The sequence below is a fragment of the Podarcis filfolensis genome (assembly GCF_964270895.1).
Source record: "Podarcis filfolensis genome assembly, chromosome: 10".
Classification (NCBI taxonomy): Eukaryota; Metazoa; Chordata; class Lepidosauria; order Squamata; family Lacertidae; genus Podarcis; species Podarcis filfolensis.
Window position 1 is genome coordinate 68783188 of NC_139612.1, and position 12099 is coordinate 68795286.

A 12099-nucleotide genomic window follows, 5' to 3' on the forward strand; every position below is an offset into this window, starting at 1 on the left:
GGGGCAGTGAATTATTTTGCCGTGGCTAAGGTAGTAAACATTAAGTCATGGGCTAGTCTTGCATTCTTGGCTAGCTGCCACACAGCAAATTGTGCAAGAGCCGAGCTTACTACAAATCGCCTTGTGTCTCTCTATGGCAGGGTTTCCTAAACATGGGTCTCTAGCTGTTTTGGGACTACAATTCCCATCATCCCTGACCACTGGTCTTCCTAGCTAGGGGTGATGATTATGCATTCTTTATCAATCTTCTGAGAAAAATACAAAACCTTATGCAAAGCCACAGAGACTTGCGAACTACCCAATCTAAGATGAACTTATAATGTCTGGTTTCAATGGATTTTTCAAGTGCTTAACTCCATCTTTTGTTTTCTTTATCTTTTTAGGTAAGTTCATGAAGATACCAACAAAGGGTAAGCTCGGTGTTGTTCACAATACCGAGAGATGCTAGTGAAGTTGTAGATGGATGTTAATGAAGTTGTAGACTGCAAATCAGTCTCTTAAGCTTAAGCCAATAAATAGTATTCTCTATAAAATTGAATATCAATATACATAACAAGGCTTTGAGATTAGACCACTGAAGAAGCCCAGAAAACTACCTTGGGAGTGTGCTATCTGCAAGCCCCAGTAAAAGGGCCCCATCACAGGCGAACAGCGGCCTCTTGATTACTTGGACCGCCAGGGCGAAACAGGTGCAAAACGCCAGCACCTTGTCTACAACTTTATTAACAAGCTTCTTCCTTGAGATATTTGGAGATGGCATGAAGGAGGCTCGTTTGTGTGTTTGACAGTTTCTTTTCAAGGACATCGTTCTCTGAACCTCAGGCGGTGAACTGTCAGGAGTTCAGCCTACACTCGAGTAGGACTCTGGTAGAGACACATGCCCGACTGGCATGTTCTCTCCCTCCTGGCTGATCGTTCGGGAGCTTCATAAGCTTTCTTCAGCCTGAACATCACAACGACCGGTGCCAACTGATACCGGCACACTTAGGGGTCCGCAAAGTTTGCGCAACTTGTGTAACAGACCTCAGCAACTCAGCATTTTGGCTAATCTTTATTTACATATAAACACACACGGAGCACTGCAACATGGCTCCCTCTCTCTCTAGCATCAGACAGAAAAGAGAAAAAGAACAATGGACAACAGTCCCACTTCATGGAACACAGTAACACAAACATCCTGTCTCCGTCACTTCCCACTCTATGGAGTTGAAACACATATTGTCATGTAAAAGACAACAATCCCATGACTGCAATCACGGAGCAGGGATTCTAACAGGGACGCCCATCTCTCTGGGACTTGTGGAGTTTCAGTTCCTCTTCATGGGATCAGGACCAGAGGGGAAAGCAAGCGGAACGAGCCCCCTCTTACTTTTTACTCAGTAAAAAGGTAAAGGGACCCCTGACCATTAGGTCCAGTCGTGGCCGACTCTGGGGTTGCAGCGCTCATCTCGCTTTATTGGCCGAGGGAGCCAGCGTACAGCTTCCGGGTCATGTGGCCAGCATGACTAAGCCGCTTCTGGCGAACCAGAGCAGTGCACGGAAACGCCGTTTACCTTCCCGTCGGAGCAGTACCTATTTATCTACTTGCACTTTGACGTGCTTTCGAACTGCTAGGTTGGCAGGAGCAGGGACCGAGCAACAGGAGCTCACCCCGTCGCAGGGATTCGAACCACCAACCTTCTGATCGGCAAGTCCTAGGCTCTGTGGTTTAACCCACAGCGCCACCTAGTGGAGCATTCCAAAATATGGTCCCTTCCTTGCGCCCAGAAGTGGTTCATTTCAGAATGCTACTTACATTTCCTTTTTGCATTGTTTGTCTGCAGCAGGATCTCGTGGGAACCTCTCCGTTCCCCTTCCAATGGTTCCATCTGCAAAACCTATTACAACTAGATCCCTGCCATTGAGTTCAAGACAATCCACTCCTCCAGCAACCACCTCTCTCAGGCCAAGAACCACCTCTGCACACGCAGCCAGGATCCCTAAGGCAACAGCACCGCCAGCTACCACCCCTGGCCCAGGTGAGCTTGAGACTCTCAACTGCTTCTTAATTTATGTTTACAATGAGTGTACGGCCCATCATCAAGTCCACCCTAGGAGGCTTATGAAGATAATAAAATAAAAAAACTTGAGAATCGGTCAAAACTCACAGCAGTGAGACCTTGAATGGTTGTAAAATAAATATCTGGAAGCATTTCACGAAGGATTGTGGATTTGAGCTCTAGGAAGGTGGTTCATAATGAAGGGGCCACCACAAAAAATGCCCTGCTATTTTCCTAAAGGGTGTGTCCAGGAATCCATAGTGATCCCAGTGTGAAAGGGCCTGGCCATGTTTTGATCAGGTGTATAAGCTTCGGCCACTGAGAAACTCATTGTTTCTGTTCACAGCAGAAACTTACGTGCATAGTTCAGATTGGCTAGGAACCATGAGGTTACTAACTTACCTCCCCAATCGTCTCCAGAGCATGGTTACTACATTTTTAAAAATGGGGCAGGGAGGGGGGCTTATGGACATGGTCTGTGATTGACAGAGGCCACTGTCTTCCTTTCTCACTCCTAGTCTGCAGCAAATCCAAAGCAGACATTGCCTTTCTGGTGGATGAATCGTCGAGCATCGGCCAAAGTAACTTTGCCAAAATAAAGGACTTCCTCTTCCGCATCGTCTCTTATTTCCCCAGAATTGGGCCTGAAGGTACACAGGTAAAAGCTTCTGTGATGCAGATGTTTGCACAGGTCACTAATAAAATAATAATAATAATAATAATAATATTTAATTAATACCCTGCCCTCCCTGGCCAGAGCCGGGCTCAGGGTGGCTAACACCAATAAAATCCCAGTAAAAACATAATAGGGGGGAAAGAGAGGGGGAAAGAACCCAATTTAAAATACAGGTTAAAATGCAATTTAAAATGCAGCCTCATTTTAAAATAGCTGATAAATCAAGACCATAAGGGTAGGGAAACATAAGGGTCAGACCGAGTCCAAACCAATGGCCAGGCGGCACAGCTCTGTCTTGCAGGCCCTGCGGAAAGATGTCAAGTCCCGCAGGGCCCTAGTCTCTTGTGACAGAGCGTCCCACCATGTCGGGGCCAGTATTGAAAAGACCCTGGCCCTAGTTGAAACCAATCTAACCTCCTTGAGGCTTGGGACCTCCAAAGTGTTGCTATTTGTGGACCTACATACAATAAGCCTGCTGGATCAGGCCAGTGACCCATCAGTCCACCATCCTGCGGCCGACCAGATGCCCGTGTAGAAATCTGCAACCTCTGCATGAGCACAGCAGAACCCTGCGCTCCTGAAGTTCAGAATTGATGTGATATGATGCCTCTGGCCTTTACACGGCGGGGGCTCCCTATCGTCAGAGGCGAAGCAACCTGCTCCAGTACCCGGAGTGGCGCTCGTCCCAGGGGGTGTGGTGCATGTCCCGGGGGGTGCACAGCGCGTGCTGTGTGCCTTGGGGGGTGCCGCCAATCCGGGGTTGGCATTTTGTCAACCCCCCCCCCTTTGGAATGGTACCCAGAGCGAGCCGCCCCCCCCTTGGAACGCCCCTGCCCATCGTCTCCTTTTTCTGAGACTAGGGATGGAAGGATCTGTGGGTTCTACGGGTTGAAAGAGGCTGACTGTCAGGAGTTCAAGCTACACTTTAGTAGGACCCTGGCAGAGACACATGCCCGACTGGCATGTTCTCTCCCTCCTGGTGGATCGTTTGGGAGCTTCATAAGCTTTCTTCAGCCCAAACATCACAGTGACTGATGCCTACAGACACTGGCACACTTAGGGATTCTCAGAGTTTGCATAGTTGTGTAACAGACCTCAGCAACTCAGCATTTTGGCTAATCTACTATATAATATAATCTAATATATAAACTATATACTATATACTATATAAACTATATATATTATACAGTATAATCTAATATATAAACACACACAGAGCACTGGCACACTTAGGGATTCTCAGAGTTTGCACAGTTGTGTAACAGACCTCAGCAACTCAGCATTTTGGCTAATCTACTATATAATATAATCTAATCTATAAACTATATACTATATACTATATAAACTATATATATTATACTATATGATCTAATATATAAACACACACAGAGCACTGCAACATGGCTCTCTCTCTCTCTAGCATCAGACAGCTAAGAGAAAAAGAACAAAGGACAATAGTCCCACTTCACGGAACACAGTAACACAAACATCCTGTCTCCGTCACTTCCCACTCTGTGGAGTCAAAACATAGACTGTCATGTGATAGACAAAAATCCCATGACTGCAATCATGGAGCAGGAATTCTAACACTGACGCCTCCCTCCGTTGAGCCCAAGAGATCTCCGCTGGCCTCCACCTGTGAAGTCACACAAACATCACTCTTTCTGCACTAAGGTCCCGCTGAAAATACAGGGTGCAGAAGGACTATAAGTGGGCTTCCTGGTCATGGCAGCCCATGCAAAGCTCTGGAATGTGGGTGTTCTGGGTGGAGGCAGGAAATGGCTCAATTTAGCCCCCTTCACCTGGGCTCAGTCGCTCCACCAGCTGTAGGCTACCATAGATCCAAGCAGGCTTTCTCCTGCCCCTCTTCCACCCCAGTTGGCATGAGGAATGGGGCTGTGGGATGAGGGACAAAACACGTTGGAAACGTAAGAGTGTAGATAGAGATTTTTACCAGGCGGTTGGAGGATGGATGGCGGCTAACAGATTGAGGTTGAATCCTGACAAGACAGAAGTACTGTTTTTGGGGGACAGGGGGTGGGCTGGTGTGGAGGACTCCCTGGTCCTGAATGGGGTAACTGTGCCCCTGAAGGAGCAGGTGCGCAGCCTGGGAGTCATTTTGGGCTCACAGCTGTCCACGGAGGCTCAGGTCAATTCTGTATCCACGGCAGCTCCATCTGATATGCAGGCTGAGACCCTACCTGCCCATGGACTGCCTCGCCAGAGTAGTGCATGCTCTGGTTGGCCTTGGTCCAGTATACCTGAAGGAGCGTCTCCACCCCCATCTTTCTGCCCGGACACTGAGGTCCAGCTCTGAGGGCCTTCTGGCGGTTCCCTCATTGTGAGAAGCAAAGCTACAGGGAACCAGGCAGAGGGCCTTCTCGGTAGTGGCGCCCACCCTGTGGAACGCCCTCCCATCAGATGTCAAAGAGATAAACAACTACCTGACATTCAGAAGACATCTGAAGGCAGCGCTTTTCAGGGAAGTTTTTAATGTGTGACATCTTAGTGTATTTTTGGTCTTTGTGGAAGCCGCCCAGAGTGGCTGGGGAAACCCAGCCAGATGGGCGGGGTACAAATAATAAATTATTATTATTATTATTATTATTATTATTATTATTATTATTATATGTGGTGGACTTGTGATAAAGTAAAAACATTTTGGGAATCAATCTACACTGAACTAAAGAAGATGTTTAGATATACTTTTCCCAAAAAGCCAGAAGCATTTTTGCTAGGCTTGATGGGAAATGAGATTATGAAGACAGATCAAAGACTATCCATGTATGCCGCAGTTGCAGCGAGGATTTTGTTGGCCCCAAACTGGAAATTACAAGAAATTCCTACCATTGCGGAGTGGCAGGCAAAGATGATGGATTTTGCTGAGTTGGCCAAACTGACTTGCAGGATCCGAGACCAGGACGATCAGAAATTCCAGAGAGACTGGAGTAAATTTATTGTATATTTAAATGGTAACTTTAAAAATTTGTAGACACTAGCAGGACTGAAGTAAATCCTACAATGTAGAGATATTGTAAAGAGTTAGAATGCAAGATTGGATTTGATATGGGATACCGGTTGAAGGGAAGGGGGGAAGTCGTAAGCTTGGCGGAGCAAAAAAATAAAAATAAAAATTACATATATACAGAGAGGGGTGGGAATGGGGCTGTGGATCCTGCCCTGCCCTCCTGTCCTGCCACTGTCTGCTTGGTTTTTTTTTGGGGGGGGGGTTGCTCTGTTAGTTGCTGGGATGAGCAATTGTACGGGCAATTTTAGGAACCGCTGCTTAGTTGATCTTGGCTGGCTTTGCTAGCGAAATGGGAACGCTTGCAATCAGAATGATTTTCTTTCTGCTCCTTGTTTTCTGGCTAAACTCGGATGCTTCTTTCGCCTTCTCATGCTAGATTGCTGTAGCTCAGTACAGTGAGGAGCCCAGGACGGAATTCCACTTTAACCGGTATAGGGACCGGAACGGGGTTTTGAAAGCTCTCAAGAGACTCCGCTATGCTGGCGGAAACACAAAAACCGGCGAGTATTGCACCGTCCAGTGTTTTCTTTGTTAAAAAATTATTTTGTGTGTTTATGTTGTAAACCGCCCTGAGATCTGTGAATGAAGGGTGGCATACAAATTTAATAATAATAATAATAATAATAATAATAATAATAATAATAATAATGTTGTTACCTGGTTGAAAGGCACCCCTCCTGAAAGTTCAAATGAAAGCAAAAACACAGGTTAATTATAATACTCCCACCCACAAAGTGCCCAAGGAACTTTCACTCCAAGATCACTAAAGGTAAAGGTAAAGGGACCCCTGACCGTTAGGTCCAGTCGTGGCCGACTCTGGGGTTGCGGCGCTCATCTCGCTTTATTGGCCGAGGGAGCCGGCATACAGCTTCTGGGTCATGTGGCCAGCATGACTAAGCTGACTTCTGGCGAACCAGAGCAGCACACGGAAATGCCGTTTACCTTCCCGCCGGAGTGGTACCTATTTATCTACTTGCACTTGGATGTGCTTTCGAACTGCTAGGTTGGCAGGAGCTGGGACCGAGCAACAGGAGCTCACCCTGTCATGGGGACTCGAACCGCCGACCTTCTGATCGGCAAGTCCTAGGCTATGTGGTTTAACCCACAGCACCACCCGTGTCCCCCAAGATCACTAGATCTTTAAAATAAGCTTGACTACTGTAATTCGCTCTACGCGGGGCTGCCCTTGAAGCTGTCCCAGAAACTCCAGCGGGTGCAGAATGCTGCAGCGAGGCTCCTCACGGGGTCTCTGCCATGGGAGCAGATTCACCCAGTGCTTTTCAAGCTGCACTGGCTCCCGGTGGAGTACAGGGTCAGATTTAAGGTGCTGCTTTTGACCTTTAAAGCCCTTCATGGCCTAGGACCCTCGTACCTACGGGACCGCCTCTCCCGGTATGCCCCACAGAGAGCCTCAAGGTCCATAAATAGCAACACCCTAGAGGTCCCGAGCCCTAAGGAAGTCCGATTAGCCTCAACCAGAGCCAGGGCCTTTTCAACACTGGCTCCGGCCTGGTGGAACGCTCTGTCCCAAGAGACCAGGGCCCTGCAGGATCTGATTTCTTTCCGCAGGGCCTGTAAGACAGAGTTGTTCCACCTGGCTTTTGGCTTGGAATCAACTTGACCCCCTCCCCCTCTTTCTTTTTTCTTTTTCCTTTCTCCTCCTGTGATGAGGCTGCATTTTATTATTTTATTGTTTCAATATTTTAATGTTGTATTTTAATCTTGTTTTTAAGTTGTATTCATTCAACTTGTTTTTATTATTGCTTGTTAGTCACCCTGAGCCTGGCCTTGGCTGGGGAGGGCGGGGTATAAATAAAAATTATTATTATTATTATTATTATTATTATTATTATTATTATTATTAGATCATTACTCTAAGCAACCTCTAATGTCTAATCCTGGTCCAGAGGAAAAACAAAAATTGATTGGAGAGGTTGCTTGACCCTTTCTCCTACCACCAATACCACCACCAAAATTGCCCCCTCTGAACTGTTTTTTCTCCTTGAAGGAGAACATATTTAGTGAGCTGGTATCTTCCTCCTCGGGAAAATCAGTTTTGAGTAGAAAAAAGGGAAAGGGTTAAGTAGCCCTTTCTCCTTGCTCTTCTGCTCCTGAGCGTTATATCACCAACAGGGGACCTCGGGCCTAAACAGTCCCACCAATCCATTTTGGCCACACCCACTTGCCCTATGACTGCCCTCATATCTGATGTGGGGCAGGTAAAACTGTGGCTGAGCCAAAAGGGGCTTTGCAGGCACTGCCAATCAGCTGCTTGTTGGTGCCTGCAAAGCGTCTTTCAAAATGCCGCGCAAAGTTTAGACATTGTATTTCATTTTGAAAATAAACCCTGGGAGGCTGCGGCCTTCTCTTGCTTCCAAACAGGAAAAGAAATGGGGACTTGGCACATTTCTAGAGAAAGAGCAGGTCTCTTAGAAAATTAAACAGGGCTTCAGGGACTCTGCACACGTTCTTGCACCCTCTCAAGTCCCCACAGACAGGGATATATGCTTGCTTCCATGTCACTGTAACACTCTCTCCCCCGTTTTCTGTGCTTTCTCTCAGGTAGGGCCATCGGCTATGTCTTGAAAGAGATATTCCAAGCTTTCAAGGGGATGAGACCCTCTGTGTCCCGCATCCTGGTGCTGCTGACGGATGGGCCATCTCAGGACGATGTTGTGCCCCCAGCCAAAGTGGCCCACCTTATAGGTAAAGCTGTGGATCTGAGAGATCTGGACTCTGGGCCATAGCTGTCAACTGTCCCTTATTTGGCGGGAAAGTCCCTTATCCCAGCGCTGTGTCCCACTGCTGTCCCTTATTGATGATGCCCCTTAAATTTCCCGGGTTTCAAAGGAAGCAGCTCCTCTCCCTCCCTCCCTGCCGGCCAGGGAGGAGGGAGGCTCCAACTGTGTTGCTTGGCTGCATTGCTCACCCAATAAGGAGTCTAAGAACGACTAGGGGGTGGAGCTTGCATGCCTTGTGCCGATCAAATCGGCTGCGTTGCCTGGGACTCGCCTTTGCTCAGCGCTTCCCAGCAGAAATGTGACGGTGGTTTTCCTTGCTGCATCCCCTTTGCCGGGTTGCTGCGCTGTGGGAACCACCGCTTGAGGCTTCGTTTGGCTGCTGGCTGGGTTTTCTGCCTTTGGCTCGGAGGGGCTCAGAAGTTGAAGATACCTGTGTACAGAAAATCCCTTATTTTGGCTGCTGATCCCTTATTTTCGAGGCTGCTGGTCCCTTATTTTCAAATCTGTAAGTTGACAGCTATGCTCTGGGCTTCCCATAAGCGGAGTCTTCCCCAGCTGGAAGATGAAGCGCCTTAGCTCAGTGCGTGAAGCTCTTGAGTATCTGCTTGGCGTGTAAATTTGGTCCTAAATTTGATCCCTGTCATCTTCAGGTAAGGCTGGGATTGTCCCGTGCCTGAATCCCTGGAGAGCCATTGCCAGTCAGTGTAGACCAAGGTTTCCCAAACGTGTCTCCAGCTGTTTTGGGACTACAGTTCCCATCATCCCCAACCACTGAGCCTCCTAGCTAGGGATGATGGGAGTGGTAGTCCCAAAATAGCTGGAGACCTACATTTGGGAAACCCTGGTGTAGACTGATTTACAATTTTTTTAAAAAGAGGAGAAAAATAAAACCTTTTGTTGTTGTTTAGTCGTTCAGTTGTGTCCGACTCTTTGTGACCCCATGGACCAGAGCACGCCAGGCACTCCTGTCTTCCATGGCCTCCCGCAGTTTGGTCAAACTCATGCTGGTAGCTTCGAGAACACTGTCCAACCATCTCGTCCTCTGTCATCCCCTTCTCCTTGTGCCCTCCATCTTTCCCAACATCAGGGTCTTTTCCAGGGAGTCTTCTCTCCTCATGAGGTGGCCAAAGTCTTGGAGCCTCAGCTTCAGGATCTGTCCTTCCAGTTAGCACTCAGGGCTGATTTCCTTAAGAATGGATAGGTTTGATCTTGCAATCCATGGGACTCTCAAGAGTCTCCAGCACCATAATTCAAAAGCATCAGTTCTTCGGCGAAAATACTCTGGTTTCACCTCAAATCAAACCTACAATTTTTAAAAAAGTATTTTGAAAGCTTGATGTTTTTAAACAAACTTTGAAACTATTATAGCTTTGCCCGGAGATACCGCAGGGCTGAATCTGGAACTTTTAGCATGCAAAGTGGTTGCTCTGCTACTGAGCTACTGTCTCTGGTGATCCCACTATCAATACAAGTTCCCTATACCTTGTCCATGGGTCCTTCAAGGAGGTTTTGTAATGTGTACATTTAAGGTGGACAAATTCCTTGGTTACAATTCAATAAGTATTGTCGCACATCACCCCAATCTCCAAGCAGTGCGACATTCCAGGGGTGGTTACCCAGGGATTGTGTTCCCTTCCGAATGAGGCATAGAAGAAGAAGAAGAGGAGTTTGGACTTGATATCCCGCCTTTCACTCCCCTTCAGGAGTCTCAAAGCGGCTAACAATCTCCTTTCCCTTCCTCCCCCACAACAAACACTCTGTGAGGTGAGTGGGGCTGAGAGACTTCAAAGAAGTGTGACTGGCCCAAGGTCACCCAGCAGCTGCATGTGGAGGAGCGGAGACACGAACCCGGTTCCCCAGATTACGAGACTACCGCTCTTAACCACTACACCACACTACACCACATAGGGAAGACTGTGGCGTCTCTGTGATATAGGGCTTATTTACACATGTATACCACTTGAGCCTGGGGTGCGGGTGGCGCTGTGGTTTGAACCCCTGAGCCTCTTGGGCTTGCCGATCGGAAGGTTAGCAGTTCAAATCCCCGCAACGGAGTGAGCTCCCGTTGCTCAAGCCCAGCTCCTGTCAACCTAGCAGTTTGAAAGCATGCCAAAAAGTGCAAGTACAGTGGTACCTCTGGTTGTGAATGGGATCCGTTCCGGAGGCCCGTTCCCAACATGAAAAGAATGCAACCCGCATCTGCGCGGGTTGTGATTCTCCATTTCTGCGATTCACCATTTCGCGTCTGCACGAGCAGCAAAACTCGGAGGTAACCCTTTCTGGTACTTCCGGGTCGCCGCGGGACGTATCCTGAAAGAACGTAACATGAAGCGGACGTAACATGATGTATGACTGTAGATAAATAGGTACCGCTCCGGCGGGAAGGTAAACAGCATTTCCATGCACTGCTCTGGTTTCGCCACAAGCGGCTTAGTCATGCTGGCCACATGACCTGGAAAAACTGTCTGCGCACAAACGCCGGCTCCCTCGGCCAGTAAAGAGAGATGAGTGCCGCAACCCCAGAGTTGTTCACTACTAGACTTAACTGTCAGGGGTGCTTTAGTAAAGGGACCCCTGAGCATTAGGTCTAGCCACGCAAGACTCCAGGATTGCGGCACTCATCTCGCTTTACTTGCCGAGGGAGCAAGCTTCCGGGTCATGTGGCCAGCATGACTAAGCCACTTCTGGCGAACCAGAGTAGCACATGGAAACGCCATTTACCTTCCCGCCGGAGTGGTACCTATTTATCTACTTGCACTTTGACGTGCTTTCAAACTGCTAGGTTGGCAGGAGCAGGGAACGAGCAACGGGAGCTCACCCCGTCACAAGGATTTGAACTGCCGACCTTCTGATCGGCAAGCCCTGGGCTCTGTGGTTTAACCCACAGCACCACCTTTACCTTTTTACCACCTGAGTCTATGATGGAGCCGTCCGCAGCATTGATACCTCATTAATGTCCTGCTTTTCCTGTAGCAACAGCCTTGGATTTCGGTAGTAGAAATCAGGCATGGCTCTGTCTCTTAGCTGCCCAGCCTGCTTCTTTCTTCCAGCTTCTAGCTCACTCTTGCCCCCTGGCAAAGAGCCCCACTCCCCTTGTTCTCCGAATGACCCACACTTAGTGGGCCGTTACCAGGGTGGCCTGACTATTCCAGCAATTGAATCCGGGCTGGATCCAGGAATTAGAAGTGGGGCTCAGGCTTCCCCTGGCGACTCATCATAATATTTCTTCCCTCTCCAGGGATCCGCGTGATCGCTGTGGGCATTTCGGGTGCCGACCCGGAAGAACTGAAAAGAGTCTTGTTGCATCGGAACTTGAACAACCTCTTCTACGCCGGCACTTTTGACGACCTCCCGCTGATCCTCAAGGAGCTCATAGAAACCATTTGCTCTGGATCCCAGCAAGTTGTTGCCAAGCCACAGGAAAGTGGGGTGAGGGTCTTTTTCCTTTATCAGCATCTAGTTCTTCGTCTTGCATTTCCTCTGGAGGTCTTTTAAATGATAGGTTGACCAGATCCGAAAAGGAGGTGGGGAACACGTACCTTCTGTTTGCGTAGAAGGGGGGAATTTGGCAAATGTGGTTTATTCTTCAGGGATGAGAACAACAACAACAATAAT

At 48.2% G+C, this 12099-nt stretch overlaps 2 protein-coding genes across 2 annotated transcripts in view; both read left to right on the forward strand.

Moving 5' to 3' along the window:
• Positions 1-12099, forward strand: part of LOC310744059 (uncharacterized protein) — a gene marked incomplete at its 3' end in the record, with an annotated part of 75206 nt that overhangs the window by 3479 nt on the left and 59628 nt on the right. The window contains exons 3-7 of the mRNA XM_083574802.1: positions 1824-2018; positions 2558-2697; positions 6120-6247; positions 8310-8449; positions 11723-11913. Of these exons, the coding sequence (XP_083430928.1) occupies positions 1859-2018; positions 2558-2697; positions 6120-6247; positions 8310-8449; positions 11723-11913 (759 nt within the window). The 5' untranslated portion in view covers positions 1824-1858. The remainder of the gene's footprint in view (positions 1-1823; positions 2019-2557; positions 2698-6119; positions 6248-8309; positions 8450-11722; positions 11914-12099) is intronic.
• LOC310744058 (uncharacterized protein) overlaps positions 392-12099 on the forward strand; it is a gene marked incomplete at its 5' end in the record, with an annotated part of 173477 nt that continues 161769 nt past the window's right edge. The window contains 4 exons of the mRNA XM_083574801.1: positions 392-410; positions 2558-2689; positions 8306-8449; positions 11723-11913. Coding sequence (XP_083430927.1) covers positions 392-410; positions 2558-2689; positions 8306-8449; positions 11723-11913 — 486 coding nt within the window. The remainder of the gene's footprint in view (positions 411-2557; positions 2690-8305; positions 8450-11722; positions 11914-12099) is intronic.